Source organism: Amphiura filiformis, chromosome 4, assembly GCF_039555335.1.
Source record: "Amphiura filiformis chromosome 4, Afil_fr2py, whole genome shotgun sequence".
In the NCBI taxonomy this organism is placed as follows: Eukaryota; Metazoa; Echinodermata; class Ophiuroidea; order Amphilepidida; family Amphiuridae; genus Amphiura; species Amphiura filiformis.
In genome coordinates this window covers 47,179,790-47,197,835 of record NC_092631.1, presented here as the reverse complement: position 1 = coordinate 47,197,835, position 18,046 = coordinate 47,179,790, and the positions used below count along the sequence as shown (strand labels likewise).

General features: G+C 36.4%; 1 protein-coding gene across 3 annotated transcripts in view; it reads right to left on the bottom strand.

Moving 5' to 3' along the window:
* Positions 1–18,046, bottom strand: part of LOC140150967 (cAMP-dependent protein kinase regulatory subunit-like) — a 111,371-nt gene that overhangs the window by 8,712 nt on the left and 84,613 nt on the right. For all 3 annotated transcript variants that reach the window (XM_072173132.1, XM_072173131.1, XM_072173133.1), the window contains exons 6-9: positions 14,574–14,672; positions 9,930–9,989; positions 7,743–7,803; positions 2,167–2,288 (exon numbers count right to left, since the gene is read on the bottom strand). In XM_072173132.1, the coding sequence (XP_072029233.1) occupies positions 2,167–2,288; positions 7,743–7,803; positions 9,930–9,989; positions 14,574–14,672 (342 nt within the window). The remainder of the gene's footprint in view (positions 1–2,166; positions 2,289–7,742; positions 7,804–9,929; positions 9,990–14,573; positions 14,673–18,046) is intronic.

Here is an 18,046-nt window from a genome sequence, read left to right as displayed (position 1 = left end):
ATTTGTATTGCTCACTGTTTTCCAACACTTTGGCAACATTTTTCTACAGAAACAGTAAAAAGGTTTTTTTTTATCTATTAGGCCAAAAATGTAGTATCTATGATGATATTCTGTCGGTCCAACATCCAGGCTATCTCTAGTCTCGGGCCCAAACTACATGTAGCTCACTGTTTGTTATGAACGATAGAAACCGGCTGTGAAGGAGGCTACATAGCGATGTTGTTGGAGTGACATTCAATTCCGGAAAAAAAACACTCGACCATGGAATTTAATTTTAAGTTTGTCAGTATATACACGGTAAATCCTGTAAGTTTCTTCCACTCTGTAGACTTAGAAACGGTTGTTTGATTCCATTGACTATTTGCGATCGAAATTTACACAACACCAATGACAAAAATCATCAACAAAAATCAAATCAAGGATTTGTTTTCACTTGAACGTGAGTCGCATCATCAACCGGAAGTGACGTGAAACGGACCGACAGAATAGATTCATATGCAGTGATTAATAAATATATAGAGAATAATTTTAAACTTCTGCACTACTAAATTTGGTACACTTTCTGGAGCTTTCACCGGCTCAACCAGCGTCTTACCAGATTAGTGAGAAGATTTTTTGTTGTTGTTGCTAGTGATATTTTTGAGATACCCCATACAAGAAGATAACTATAATTAAAGACAGAGATAAAAAGAATTTATCGCGTCTGACGTCATCTGTCAATCAAACTCCAGCACGGTTTGTTTACAAGTGTCATGATGATGACTTGCTGAACGCGGCGGTATAACCGGGCGCCTGATTGTTAATTTAGCACTTTCAAACATGCAAACTATCTCAAAAGTTAGGTCTTTATAGTAGGAAACTTTCTTTGGCGAAGGCACCATGTCAACAATGCCTAGAAAAGCTGCTTTTTGCCTTGTAAAAGTACGTGATTTTTCGCCATTTGCTGCTGTTCCTTTTCTCCGATCAGCACCAGATAGATCGGTCTTCCTTTTATGCGCTATTAACCTGTGTTAACCAATCAAGGATTGACAGTGACAATAAATTCTTTTTATCTCTGTCTTTAATTATAGGACAACCTATTGACCCTCTGGAACCAAGAGGGTCGCAACATCTGCTTGTATGATGTCATCATCATCTCAAGCAACAAAATACCATCAGAGCAATAATGTCTGCTGAAGATGTTGGTTGAGCAGTGAAAGCTCTCCAGTAACTGTACATATTTTCAGTCATGTAAACAACAGTTATAATTTCTGTCAAAGCCAAAGTAATGTAACAATTCCCCTGCCAAGAACAGAGTACAAAAAGTGCAGTCTGTCATATAGAGGTGCTGTAAGCTGGAATGAACTAGAAAATAATATCCAAAACTCTCCAACATTATATACTTTTAAAAATAATCTTTAAAAAACTGCCTGTAAGCATGGTAAGTATGTAACCGAAAGAGTATCATTATGGCTTTTGACAATTAATAATTTTGAGATTGTAATATGCTTAAGCCTAGATAATAAGCTTTTGCAATTGTTTGTTATTTTGTACATGTATGTTTGTTTATGCACGGCCCCAAGGAAGAACAACTTTTGTTGAATTGGGCTTTCCGTGTTGAAATAAAAATAAAGTCTAATATACAAATGTCAGTAGCAACCAAATTTAAAATGACTCCCTATATGTATTACCTATTGCTGGACTAATGAGACAAATCAATGCATTCTGCTGAATCAAGCCTTAAAATACTTTTTTGTTTAAAATTTTTTTTTTTGGGGGCTATACAAAATTGCCCTCGTAATTGAACTTTCGGGGGCTACTGCCAGGATTTTCAGGATTTTGAGGATTAAATTCCCTTTATTCATTTTCCTTTCCAGGGCTACTATCTATTAAAATAGCCCCCCGTAATTTAATTTTTGAGGGCTACTTAGGCATTTTCGGGGAAATCACCCTTTGCCTCGATCTTTTGAGCCCTCTGCTGAATGATTTTCATTGAGAGTCAATTGAACTGGGCAGGTATTTACTGGTAATGCCGTTTGCAAACTAAGATGTTAGGTGTGGGCACTTACTGAGACACAGATACTTATTGAAACTACCCTCATAGTTTAAAAGAAACACTGTCCGATTCCTAGGTCACTTTTGATATCAATATTATATCATTAAACGTTTCAGCCTCAAATGCGTTACCTCAATGATCATGAAGAAATCATCTCCGGCATCTCCTTGTACCACAATCTTATCTCCATCTTCAAACTGGACTGGTTCCAGAGCATCTGCTACGGTTAGCCGCTCCCAACGATCCAAATCAGCTGTACAAATAGAGGTAAAAGTAGAACGCAATGAATAAAACATCTGTGGCATAGACAATTCATTTATTAAAATGGTCTACTGAATGTACAAATAATACCACTATATGTATAGTCAATTATTAGTATTGCCAGACTGTGGAATGAGAGTATTAACTCTCTTCACGCGGGTGTCGACTGCAGACGACAAGTTTCAAATTTTTTTTAAAAGTCAATAATTTCAGAAATGTGAATTTTCATGACCATATTTGGAATCAGCATGAAAAATGCATTAAAATGAGTACAAACAAGCCTAGTATTGGTTCAGTGGTTCTTGAGATAGCTCTTGATATTTTGAGAAAATATCTCAAACCTTAGGCCTTCTTATGTTGAAGCTTATGGCTAGCATGCAGAGTATTAAAGGCACTACTGTAAAAGTGGAAATTTTCGCGGTACATTAATTTTTGCGCTTTTTGCGCACACAACACAGCTACAGCGAAAGTAAAAACATGCGAATATATGTTCTTTTAATGTATAGGTCTATGTAAGAAAACTCAAAATTGCGAAATTAAAAACAAGCGAAGTAGATCAAAATCGGTAAAGCGTGATTAATTATACACACAAAATTACCACTTATACAGTATCTGTGGCTTGCTAAATCAGACAATCTCTATAGTCATCTAAAATCCAATTTTAGCATTTCTGTACAAGGATATGTATGCTAGACTGCTGCCCTCAGTCGTCAACCGTCTGGATTGACGACTGAGAAAACTATGTGGAAAAAAAGTGACGGATTTTGCAACAGGATTCCTGTGGCATAGAGCATGCGCAGAATTTGTGTCCAAATTGACCTTTTGACCGAGTTTGTTGTTTTTAGAAGTTCAGAGCGCGATCTTATCACAGCGGCGCGGTACAGCGACAGCGGTACACAGGCGCCATAGTCAGTCGCGCTTATCGCGCTACAACCAAAGTCGCATTGAATATTTTTCAGAAGTCCGTCATGATATGGACTGGAAGATTATCAGTCGTCACTACGAAGCATAACAAAGTACATGCGAAGTGTAGACGGCTGATTGGAATTAGTCTATATGTATGCTAAGGCCTAAAAAATTAAACTAAAAATTAAATTAAAAAAGAAGAAGAAAATAGTTCTAGGGCCTTTATCAAATGCAATTTACAGCTTTAAAAGTTACAAAAAAAATCCCTACCTACACTAATTTTTTTTATGTTTCGCCAATCAAACCATTTTTTTAGGCCCAATATATAATCTTTTAAAGGGCTATTGTGAGATTTCACAAAAATTGCACCCTCAATTTTGGTCGAAATCCAGTTTTTAACATGCACACAATACATGTCCATCTACAAGTCAGCATCTGAAATAGTTAAGCTAAAAATGATATGATTTTGTAATTAATGCATAGATCCAAACATCAAACACAGTTCAATAGGAGATAAGCTTCATATGGCGTTCATTATCATGTCTCTTATTTTCAATTTCATAGATTTTGTCCACTGAATTACTGCTCTGCCCCCTCTGCCGAAAGCCACATATTTAAGACAAAATGAGGCATTTTACATGAATCTGTAATTTATATACTATTGTCTGTCCAATTAACTTAGACACCCAGTTTTTGTTACTTATTTGAAAAAATATCCACTTTCAAAGAAAGTCATGAAAGAAAAGTGTTAACATTCGCTGAGACCTAACGGGATTTTTGTGTTTCCAAAGCATTGAGTGAGAGTTTACCAGAAATTCTATTGAAATTGGAAGGTTTTTCTCAACACTTTAAAAATAATCCGGTAGAAGTTGGGTACCACTATTTTGGAAGGTATCATTATACAGATTTGTAGGTATTGTGATTTTGGATAGTGAATGGATGAATAGTAAATTAATTATACTCCTCACCAAAAACATTTTATAAAATGAAAAATATAATTCAGTTCATAAAATGCAGACAGTGTTTCTAATTGGCATATTTATTCTTAGTGTATTATTAACTCAGTGATCCCAGTTGTCCCTCAACCAATTACAACAATTCGGTAGCGCGTATTTGAATCTTGTTCTGTGCATGCTTTTGTATGCCCTATGAATGTTCTGATGTTATTGGTGAGGAGTATAATTCACAATACACTCCAGGCGCATAGTAACTAAATTGCCATATCATTTGTTATAATGCATCAACTGAAATTATTGATTGGCTCCAAACAAAGGATTTGAACCGGTGTCCTTCACGAAATCATGGCACAGTGCAGTCCATTCAATCAAATATTGTCATCAACCTATTTGATCGTAGTGTATTTGTTATGCGTGTGAGGCGACCTCTCGCGGTAGATTGCAAACATGCTTTTGTTGAATGCATTTGAGTAGACCGCCATTATTGTGAATTAGTAAAAGGATCAAAGAAAAAAGGGATGGCATCACTGATCAATATGCATGATTACAATGTTCAAACACCCCTTACTGTAAATAGATTATCCCATCAAAAGTTTCAAGTCATTAGGAATATTCGGCTGGACCCAGATATCTTGCTGTAAATCGGTCAAAATTGAATAAAAATAGACAAGGAAGAATATTTTTTCATCGCTTTACTAATAATTTCTGTTAGGTCTGACCGTGTTTAGCAACTTTTCTTTCATGACTTTTTGCCAAAGTAAACACTTTTCGAAATATATCCTAAAAACCGGGTGTCTAAGTTATTTGGACAGACAATAACAGTATATAAATTAGCTACATTTGAATGGGGCTTCAACTTCATCAATACTGCATTTTTTTTTTTTTTTGGCCAAATTTTTCATTTCAAAAATACAAAATGACAACTTGAATGACTTATCCTTCAATTTTAAGCATTTATAAACAATTTTAATTTTTTAACACTTTCGCTGTGATCACTGAATGGGACTTTAATAAGGATAAATTTGACATTGTCATCAATCTTAGAGACCTCCGTACGCACAGCAACACGTAATTGAATAAAGCATCACATCTCTTCAGCACAATCATTTTCTTTGTTTTTGCCAATACTTCATATGGAACCAGATTTACAGTTGAGAATTCCTTCACTTTGATCAGAAAAAACATGCATTTTTAGGATCGTAGATAAATAATTCAAACATTTTTGCTTGACAAATCCATTAAATGAGTACTCAGGACTTTGACTTTTGCCATCGGGGCTGATGGTTTGATCACAAGCAAAACAAAACAAAAACATCATCACTTCTGGGAAATGTCAACATGCCGTTTCATGGGAAATCAGTGGACCAAGTCACTTGTGATCAAGCCATCAGCCCTGATTGCGAAAGCTGAAGTTTTGAGTACTCATTTAATGTAAAGCCACGATTTCTCCGTGATACGGAAAAACGGAAAAATTCACAGAATTCGGGGTTTGCTCACGTAAATTTGAAAATGCCACAAAATAGTGAAAAACTGTGTAAAATGTCAACTTTTGTGTTGATTTGCAAAAGAAAACAAAGAAAAGTGATAATTTAGCAGTAATCAACCCTTAAACAATCCATTCTAGCATTTATTCTAGGCCTACGATGCAAGATTCTGGCCGATACACCTATCGTAAGTACACACAAGACAATTGATAATGCTTAATTTTAATGGGGATGTTGAGGGGAGACTACAGTAAAAAGGTACATATAATTATATAAGACAAATTACACTTTTAAAAACATGTTTGTATTCACTTTTTAGTGCTTTATAATGTAAAACGGAAAATCCAATTTGTCCAATTTGTAACACAGAATTTACATTTTGTAACACGGAAAAATCATGGCTTTAATTCAATGGATTTGTCAAGCAAAAATGTTTGAATTATCCTTAATTTTGAGCTTATTCCTACATAATTCAAACATAATGCTTTCACAAGGATCGTGGATAGTTCCTCCAGGTGGTGGGAGTTTAATTGATGGAGTCATTCATTCCTTCACCTATGGGTAAATAGGTCTCATGATGATTCATTATCCTTCTTATTTTCATATGCAACAATTCACTAGTGAGAAATAGAGTCAACAAATGATACAAGTTTCAACCTTATTCAAGTCTGCTATTATCTGTATTTCAGTGATGGATTAACCAGTGCAACCTGTAAAGGAAACATTTTTGTAAACGGAAACCAGGGTAGCAAATGGCAACCATTTATAATTGTCTATATTTCATCATGGAGGCAGAGTGGCAACACAGTTCAGTCTCTTTCTCTTTATAATAAATAATTCACAACTTTCATTTTTTTCCAGGTTTCATATGCAAAATATCATCTGCCTGTCACAGCAGAGACGACACAATAACTTATTTATGATAGTTTGTATTATGTTAGGATTCACGTAAAATAAGATACATTTGTAGAAAGAAGAAAGAGAACATATTTTTCCTCCTTTCCAACTGTGGCAGCAGATGCTCATTCATACAAGAGTAGAAAGAGGCAAAAGTGAATATTAACCCTATGGGTAGGGTACTACCTGCTGATTTTTCTATGAGCTATTTTGATTGGTTACAAAGAGGTCCATATCATGTATTGAGCCAATCAGAGATATGGTAAGAATAGTCAGTAAGGCTGAAGGGAATTAAGATTTAAAAGTACCAAGAGGTCTAAAAGCTATTTTGATTAGTTATACAGATTAGTACAGACCTGCCAACCTACAGAAGTCAGACAGTGAGACCAAAACCTTGTACCGACAAATTCAAAGACTTGAGGTGTGCAATACTTTCAGAATTCAATGAAAGTTTTGCAGGTCTAAATTTATCCCAATAGACTAAAGAGAATGCTATAGCAAAATTTTAAAGTGAAATTTGCATCATTTTCTGCTGTTCTTACATTTAAATTTGCCATCACTGTAATTTTCATAAAGCAGGACTGTCCCTCTTTTTCACTTTGAAAACCCCAAATGAGGACAGTCCTCATTTGTCCCTCAAAATGAGGGACGGGTTGGCAGGTCTGTTAGTATATCATGTAATTAACCAATCAGGGGTGCTGTAAAAGGACAGTAGAGTTAAATATCACTCATACATAAATTCTAGACAGTTCATTGGTTGATTGCCATTCATCATTTTTACCATCAGCGTGTGATAGTTTTTACCATCATAGTGCTGCGCCGTAGTGTGCCTGCGCCAGGCTGTGCGCTGAGTCTTAGACTCGCCGATTTAGTTATGGGGTGGACACCAAAATGTGAAGTATGTCACAGCAAAACATGGTGTTATGTTGATGAAAAAATGTATTCCCTATCTTGAATAGTATTTTTAAGTAATAGAATTTATGTATGAGTGTTATAAAACAAATATTAACTGTCTTAAATTTGTGTAATGGTCGAAATATAATCACTGGTGAAAGATGTAATGTTCCATTCCACTCTCCGTTCCGGCTCATGGAATGGAAGAATCCATCTTTCACCAGAGATCACCTCATTATTATATTTCCACCATCACACTCAGACAGTTAATATTTTGTATAACATGGGGTTCAAAAGCAAAATACTTACAAAGGATAGAGACCTTGCCTAAGAATTCTTCATACATCTTCCTCTTACGCAATGTACTGCCCTGTTGAACAAAAATAATAAGAAATGGGTTACAACATTGTACTTTTACTAACTAGTGCTAAAACTTTTTTTAAAGTTCATGTTTATCACACTCTCTTTTGACAGTTTTATCATCAGGTTTGATGTCTTGATATAAGACTGAAAGTTTCAGTTGCAGCGTCAGTTTCATCCATCAAAATAGGTATGTCTGGTTGACCAGATTTAAATTAAATCTGAATTTGTTCCCTATTAGCCTAGTACAACTTCTCCACTAATGGAAGCACACATGAACACTGGCTATTCAAATTTTTCCTGTTGTTTGTGTTTGTTCATTTCACAACATATTCCTCTCAAACCCCCCTGAAGATAATCATCGCAGAGAAAGATTACAATATCATGTGGTTTCAAATCCAAACCATCAATTCCTAAGTCAACATGTCCATTATCTGGCTTATCATACACTTCTTAGTAGACATATCAAGCTAAGTAGCTTAATATTATCCCTCCCACTTGTATCACTGCTATGTTCCCACTAGGTAAGAGGGATTACTGGTAAATAATCAGATGTGTTTACAGGTCAAACTGGTATACCGTATTTTGTCAAATAGTCGCCCCCCCCTCAAATAAACGCCCCCACCACTTTTTTCAACCAAGATGTTTCAAAAATGCCGATATTTCCATGCTATCTTGTGTAGTAAGCTTACCAAGTTAAGCGCACATGGTCGATAATAGTGTCAATAATTGGCGAAAATCTGGATCAGAAACCCGGAAGTGAGCCAGAAGTCAGTGTTTCTAGTTCATAGTTCGTCAGTTTAGCATGTGTTTTTAGTTTACCTAATGATTTTAACGGGAATTATCGTTCTAAAATTGACCTTGAATAAACGCCCCCCCCCCCTGGGAAAATGTAACGCCCCCGGGGGCGTTTATTTGACGAAATACGGTAGTTATCTTTAAAGAATCATTCTTAGTTGAAAATCATTATTCTTAATTCACTTTAATCTCAATATTATACACAATTTATCCAGCAAACCTGAGTGAATTTCAAATAAAATTCTACTGGGCGACTACAAGTATAACCTTGAATTTATTACCATAATGTACTTGCCCTTAAAGGGTGTTCTAATAAAAGAGTATGCAAAATAATTAGTTTAAATTTTTTTGGTTTATAATATGTATTTTTTTAAAGTGTGTGATTCTAGCATATAGTGGCCGTGTTTGTTTTAAATACCAGTGTACAGTATATTTGAGAACACATCATATTTTTGAATTTCAATGGTGTTTCAACAGATTTGAAGACACTGGCAACAGTATGCCATATTGGTGGTGTACGTGTGGAGTAATGATACAATGACCTGTTTAATACTTTATATCAGTGTGAGACCTTGACTGAAGCAAGACCACCTGGCAAACAGAATCCTGACGTAATTATAGTTGGATAAACACGTTCGGGATTTAGCAAGATATTGCAAGTGGTTATCAGCCGGGGGGGGCATCATCAATTTTTGGGTGGGTAAGTTACCCCAGGGATGTTACCCCAGAATTGGAGATGATGGGTCTTTGGGAGCCAACATAGTATTGGTAAAATCAAAAGTCTACTTTGGCTTTCTGGTTGCAAATTGTCTGGAAAACACCAAAAACTTAGAGGTGAAATTATCAAAAGAGTCTTTTAACACCAGTTTTATACAAAATGCTATGATAGGCATATACTTAGAGAACAAATGATAGGAAATTTTGTTTTTACTATCCTCTACCATGTGATAGACGACAGGTAGGTCCAATATTTTGAGGAAAAAATTGGACCTACCTGTCATTTATCACACGGTAGAGATAGTAAAAACAAAAATCCTATCGTTTATTCTCAATCTTAGGAAGTTAACTTTTATTTTAATAACTGTAAACTATTTTTTTAAGCAAAAATTAAGTTACTGTCATAAAAACTCCCCTTATTATAAAATGAAAAAAACTTGTTTACTACATAATTCACATATTCTGTTGCGCGTACTGCTAGCATGTGCGCATATTCCGCACCAGTCAACGCGATACATACACGCACCTCTACAAGCGTGTTACGCATTATAAACTCTCATCATGGCGATAGACGGCACCAAATCGTATCACTCCTACTGACTAAGAATGTTAATTACTTACCATGAGAATACGTCGATAACTGTCTCTGTCAATGCCCCATAGCTTAAGGTCTGTTTTAGCCTGTGTGAAACAAACAAACAAACAGTGAATGTTACTTGTATTTTTTATCATATTGTTAAAATAATTCAGAATTCCTTTCCAGCAGGCTTTCCAGTATCTAACATTCCACTTTGAGGAAATAAAAGAAGGATAAAATGGCTAAGATCAGTAATGTGGGAAGAACAAACTAAAGCAGGGACTGCCTCTTGAGGAGAGTGAGAGCAATTGCTCTCTGCTGCTCTCCTTAAATCTGATACAGGAGAGTGATTTTCAGCTCTCCTTAGTTGACCATTCTCTCCTTACATTCTATTGTAAATGTTCTAAACATCTTTCCTTAAAGGTTCCAGAAGAGCTATTTAATGCTCTCCTGCAAATTCCAAAAGACATGTACAGTCCCTGCTAAAGTCAATTTTGAGATCACTCAGATTTTGAAACACTTCACTTCTTGGTTGTACACCTTTATATTGCAACTGTACAATATAAAGGAAAAAACAATATTATATAAAAAAAGTTGCACATTTGTAAGTATAAAATAATGGTACAATCCAAAATGGCTGCTGATAAAAACAAATGTCATCTGTCTCTTCAAATTACTTGATCAATCACGTTAGGACTTTACAATCATCCTCAAATCTTGATGTTCAGAAAACATTAGTTGTGAATGATTAAGTTCCAACTCAGAATAAAACTGTTCTTGGCGAGGTTTACTTACAACAGATTTAGACCATTTGATCAGACACAGATAGACATTTGTGATTCAATTGACCTAAATGAGTCATATGTCACACAATATTAACTTCCATTTTTTAATCTAATATACTTTAATATTTAACAGGGCACCCCATACTGAAACCGCCCAACAAAATTTGACGTACGGTTCCAGAGATACAATTTACAGGTTGCAGATGATAATGAAACGAAAAGAAGTCTAACATATGCCTTTCCATATTGTATTGATGATATCGTGTTCAATCACACATGGTGACCTTGAACTACTTTGCTAAATCTGATGGTAATTATTCATGGAACATCAAGAAAGTCAATTATGTATTTATTGCAACCATTTATTTCAAACCCAACTCAAAGCAATTGCCTTAATTTTTCATCGTTTAATATTTTACGCTGGTTTACAGAGGCACTGGAATCAGGGGTAGCGCTAACTTGCGCCCGGGGTCATAGGCGCATTGTTTTAGCTTTTGGCGCACAAAATTACCATTTTGAGGTTGTTAAAGGGTCATTTTCACCCTTTATTTCTATTGTTTTGGATCCATAGCTTCACAAAATTCAAAATTTTTGACCCCTTGTTTGAAAACCTAGCGCTATCCCTGACTGGAATGATGCATGATGGGAAGGTATGATTGGGCTATTCCAGTTGAAGTCCATACTACCTCTGTGGAAGGTTTTGGAAATGCCTTCCACACAGGGAGTATGTTTTTCAATTATAATTGATCTGAGTTAATCATTTTGAAGCCCATACTCCCCCTGTATTATGGCTAAGTTACCTATTTCTTCCACAACTGGAGTGAATATTTCAAATGGAAGTTACCCAATTGTCTATTCTATTCGCAACGTATACTCCCTCTGTGGAAGACTTAAGCCAAATCTTCCACAGGGGTGGTGTGAATGATAAATGGAATAGCCCAATTTGTCTGCTGTGGCCGAACCTCAAAATCCATTTTTGCAACAAGTGACTCATCTGATTACGTCACAAATACAACAAATTGGTGAAATGTCAAATCTATTGGTTTACTTCCTGTAGGCCGGAAATGAAATCCACGCTTCTAAAACCAAATAGACTGTGTCCACACAGAAGACCAAACCACCAAGGATTCTAAACCTCAATGGTCGGAGCTTCATCCATGTGAATATACTAGGAGGTAAACCCACCCAGAAAAGTAGGCTGTTTTAGCTTAACCTTTGAGTGTAACACTATGCAAATGCATTCAAATGTTTGATTGATCTTGATATATAGCGACACTGACTTGCTATGTACATTCAACTTCCATGCCTCATCAATTGCAGTATTCCCCCTACATTTCTCCCAGTGTCTCAACACTTGCAGGGCTCATGACTCGGGGTTTCAGCACGTGGACATAACTACCGTATTTCGTCAAATAGTCGCTCCCCCTCAAATAAACGCCCACCACCACTTTTTTCAACCAAGATGTTTCAAAAATGCCGATATTTCCATGCTATCTTGTGTAGTAAGCTTACCAAGTTGCGCACATGGTCGATAATAGCGTCAATAATTGGCGAAAATCTGGATCAGAAACCTGGAAGTGAGCCAGAAATTAGTGTTTCTAGTTCATAGTTCGTCATTTTAGCATGTGTTCTTAGTTTACCTAATGATTTTAATGGGAATTATCGTTCTAAAATTGACCTTGAATAAACGCCCCCTCCTTGGGAAAATGTAACGTCCCCGGGGGCGTTTATTTGACGAAATACGGTATGTGGAATGGAAGATCTAGAAAGTTCAAATCCTCAGAAGAACTTATTCCTCTGAACATGCCTCACGTGTTGATATCTCAAGTCATTTCAAAATACCACTTGGTTGCATGAAATTGATTCATATAATCATAAACAGTTCCATCTCCCATACACTTTGTATATATTTGATAAACATTTGAGCTGTGCATATATGAAATGCCTTACTAAGTTACTAGATTTAAGATTAAATAATTATTTGACTGGCCAACTGAGCTGACCAGTCTTTCGCAACATGTGATGCATGTTATTTGTAACAGTATACCAATGCGTGGTTGTGTTATTTGTATTTCAAAGACTCAAAATATTAAAAATACAGGGGTGGGGAAGAGTGTGTTAAAGACTCAAAGTACTGTTATAATGTAAGGTAGTTTCACTATTGTGTTTAACTATTTAACTTTAATTTCACTGCAGAAAATTTATTTAATTTGTGTACATCATGGAGCATTCAACTATTCTTGTTACTCTGTGACTAATCATGCTAATACACAAGCGTACAACGCTGCTCTACACGTCCATATTAGCAAGGTTAACTGTGTACAACAGCTTACTACGCACAGTCATGCAAAGAGTATGTTCCACGATGTACAAGAATTAAATAATTTTTCTATAGTTAACTTGATCTTATGTCACGACTAAGTTTTAATAAGCCACTGAAGTGTGGAAATGCATTTGAATTAAACAACATGACACCCAGGAGATGACGTGGTCACACATTGTCCTACACACCTTGGTGCCTGATGCAGTACATGCTCATGTCCGTTCAATTTTGTAGAAGATTTAGCTATTCACACAGAGCCGAGCATCCTGCCTTGGTTTATACGAATTTACAAATAGCGCACTGCCGTATATACGGTATTTGGATTTCACTTCCTGTGATTTGCCCAGAGATAGACTTTCATTATACATAATTTACAAACACTGACCAGAAATTCACCTGGGTCTCAAATATGGGCAATTCCAATTGAAACCCATACACCCTATGACAGACATGACTTTAATATCCCACACAGGAGGGGTGTAGATTTCAAATAAAGCCACACCCATTCAAGTAACCCCATTTGAAATCCACACTCCCTATGTGGGAGAGTAAAGTCACATAGGGGGTGTATGGATTTCAACTGGAATAGCCGAGTCCTTTATTACATGTTTAGATGCAGTGGTCTGATAGAAAAACAACATAGCTATTAATGGAGCTGTCAAACTGGTAGGTAGGTAGGTAGAGTGACCATGATTGATGATGGTTTCAATGCTGGTTATTTCTTTGTGTGTGTGAATGGGGGTATGGACATGTGTATCACTGTGTATAGTCCATGTATACAAGCGTTTGTAATTACATTCGGGACGTTTGTATACTTTCAAATCAAACTGAGGACCTCATTTGAACTGAATCTTGGGTTCTTTGCCATATTGTACTGTGTCAACATTCCAACCGAAGGCAATCACTGCACTTTCATAACTTTCTTACACTACCGTAAACGTTCGCCTTATGGCGCTATGGGCTGCCTTGATATATAACAGGAATTTTAGGCACAATCTAAAAGCGCCCTCCCGTAAAAGTCCCACCAGCAAATAAGGGCACGTACCCTTAATTCTTGTTGGGATTTTCAGAACAGGGAGCTCTCTATTTGTACCTGAAATTTACCCAAGGCAAAGGAGCCCATGTGCGCTATTAGGCGAACGTTTACGGTATACAGCATCATACATGTATAATCTCTGTGTTTAAGGTTAGCAACAACTTTAAACTATTGCGATTTGGTAGTTCACAGCATCTTGCGAATGGTATTGAGCTTTGGCAAAAATTGCATTGCTCAATTCATAGCGAGGTTGTAGAAGAATCTAAATATCACAGATATACTTTTGTAGGTCCTGTGGTTCTTGAGTTATGTTGTAAAAAGGACTGAAACAACACCACTTTTGTAAAACGTAGATAACTCATTAGCAGCAATAAATTAAGCCAAGTTTTCAAAGTATATGATTTGTAGAATGAACTTTTGCAAAAGATCAAAGTGTTATTTTTCAATAATATATTGATTTAGATAACGAAAATCGATTTTTTTTTGGTTGCTTTGACCAACAATACCTCGTCTACCCTTAACTTGACAGGGTGGTTTGTCTTACCTTAACTGTTGCAGCTCTTGGTGTGCCATAAATCAGGGCCAACTCTCCAAAGCTGCCTCCTTCTTTGATAGACACCACCATCACATTGTTCACATAAATCTGTAAAGAAGAACAAAAACAAAGACATTTGGTTACATTTTCTATTTGTAATGTTTTAAAAACTGGTCAATCAGCAGTATTTAGGCTTCTATATTTTGTCTCTAAGCAGTGTTTCTTCAAATTCCTCAAATTGGTCACTCCCATTGTGGCCTGTACACCATCCGCGATAATCAACTTTTGAAAAGCACCCTAAACAAGGATTTAACCCTTGGCTAAAATGACACCCTAAACAGGGATTTCATTCCTAACATCAAATTTCATACCCTAAATTTCATTTCTGCGTATTTAGAAATTGCAATTTTGCTACCCTTTTTTCCAATTTTTCATGTTTTTGACACCCTAAACGCGATCGCAGCAGATCGTGCCTACCCACCTAAAAACGACCCTTTTACGCGTTTTCATTATCGCGGATGGTGTACAGGCCACAATGGGAGTGACCCCCGGATGCTATCCCACCCAAACAGCCTCTCCACACTTTTACACAGATTTTCACTGATCACAGATGCCAAAGGCATTCATTCCTCTATCTCTTGGTCACATTAGCGTACATGCATTGCACATCTCTTGTGAGCAGCAGCAAGGTTGGTGGCTCCTGTAGCAGAAAGACCAACCGTCCCCTCTTTAATATCAATCCATTCCATTTAACATCAAACAGCACCATTACAGCCAAGATTACCTCCATAAGTCCACAATCAGCATGAAATTTCTTGTCCAGGAGAATTTCAAGCTCTCAACTTTCATGAGAGCAGCCTGGCATCACTGCCAGGACTCAGACTCACATCCTTTCACAGCAGACACCTTATGACTGAGCTGCTAACTTATAATTAGCTCCTTATATATCCAAAATAAGCATCTAGTACACTGCACAAGGTGTAATTCTGTTTGTAAACATTTTCAAAGTGCCAGATGACTAGGTAATAGATGTATTTGAAAACACCCGACGACAGTTTTTCACGCAAATTGTTCTAATAGTTAATATATTCAAATTCGAAAATGTTTCAAAATTGGATGACGGAAAGGGTTAAATAGGCCTACTCAACATTCATCAGAAAACATAACCATTTTAAGCATCATATTGTACAATCCCACTTGTGAATCTAGTCCTAATACAGACACAATAAACACGGACGTAGTATGAATAAAATACGCAGCAATGTTATTTGCTCGGTTTAGGCGGATGTATGCTTTAGAAACAGCTTTTTCTGAAACAGCTTAAAGCTTACTTTTTTGAAATGTCAACTGGATCTAGGTTATAAAGATTTGTGTGCTGATGTCGATGTAAACCACACCTACGGATCGTTGATGGGATCAGGCTTGAATCATGCTACATCCAGGGTTGCCAAAAGATTTCAGCCCGAATCGCGGGTCAAATAATTGAAAAGTCACCCAATTTTTCTCTTTACCATTGGTTTCTATGGGACATGAAACTATCTGAAGTCGCGGGAGCCAATGTTGCAAAGTCGCCCAATTTTTTTCTTAACCATTGGTTTCTATGGGACAGGAAATTGTCAAAAGTCGCAGGAAAAATCTTCAAAAATCGCCCAATTGGGCTACCAAATCGCGGGTTTGGCAACCCTGGCTACATCATGCAACTTAGATTCTCATTTACAATTGGAAGCAAGTCGCAATTCTATTTTGACTTATTCGCTATCAAATGCAGTGACAAGTAGTGTACAGTTGCTATCAGATTATGACTTCATGATATCAAATGTTGTTAAGGAGCATCATTTGGTAGAATTGAATTCGACTTAACACTATCAAATTGCGTCTTTTGTTAGTATTTTAAACAGTCAATCAAATTGAATAGCTTCTTTCATGCATATTTTGTTGGATAAACTTAAAACCTGATATCAAATATTCCTGAAGACGATCTCAATTGATTTATTCATTATGCACCAAAGCATGAGTATGGTATAAGAGCCTTCCATTATAGTCCAAATGTGAGTATGATACAAGAGCCTTCAATTATAATCTAAATGTATCAATATCCTAGATAATACGGATCGGAATTTTCGACATTTCTGGGAGCATGGAGTTGGTCAGCTTTCTAACACAGGGCCTAGATTTCGTCTTGGTTTACGAGACTCAAAATCCATCACAGTCGCTGTATGATACAATGAGAGAAATTGATTTTCGCAACTGAATCTTACGAGAATCGATTCTGTGATTCTTGTTGAAATCTAGGTTCTGTAACAAATGGACTTTTGTTTATAGGACGTCATCAACCTTTTGGTTTGTTCCGTTGACAAGTGTTTTTGAGTTAAATTACAAAAATTTGGGATGCGCTACATAAGCATACATGACTCGTCAATTGAATGCAAGGTCGGATATATGCATAGTGAACAACAAAGCACTTACGGTTACGACATTTTTGCAACCAAGCGTCAAAGTGATGTTAATTAAGTGTGTTCTTTAGCATAAATTGCCAATAATGGCAAAATATGTATGGATATTATATTTGAAATAGTTTGCAACTTATCAAAACTTGATTGTTGCACTTAGGCCTACATAGTGTGACCAAGAACATCAAATGTCAGAATGGAAAAACTCTGACCTTAACGTGTCAATTTACTTGTCTTAGTACCGTCAATTACAGACCAATTTTGATGCACGTATGAGCAGCACGGACACATGTTGACGACAAAATCAGACAAATAGGTTCAATTTAATTAGCGCAAACAGATGGCAAATATGCTGTTTTGTGAGCTGGCTATACATCAGATTAGTAAACAAGTAGATGACCTTTGCGTGAAATCTTTTTGGATCTAATAGTCATGCCTCCAGGGATTCTTACACTGGTCACGAAAGACATCAAGGAAGTGTATTTGCAGCACCATGTCACTATCTAAGGACCGGGTTGAGTTATAAATATCCTAGTTCAACAATGAAATACTTGTCAGAAATGACCATCTGATGGACTATCTTGTCAACAAAATCCTGTTGAATCAAGCCAAATTTGCTTTAAGATTCTGATCATAATTTTCTATTACAGAACATAGACCCTAGAAATTACAATTTCTAGGGTCTGTGTACAGAGCCACTATATACATTGATCCAAGTTTATACAGAAATGTTAAGTTGGGTCTGCACTTTTGCAATGAGATTTTTGCACAGATGTCAACTAAACTAAACTAAATTTAAAAAGGGGTAAAATTAGACCTTTAAATGAAAAACATGACAATTTTCAGCGAAAATAATAATACATATCCAACTCATCACAACACCTAGAAACAAGTGCATCAATTTACGCTTTATTTTAAGTTAATCTCATGTCCACCAGAGACTCGTAAGTTTGATGAAGCCAAGATGAAGCCCAAAAGTGAAGAAAAGAACTTTAACGGTGGCACAATTTGGTTATGTAGGGGAATAAATCC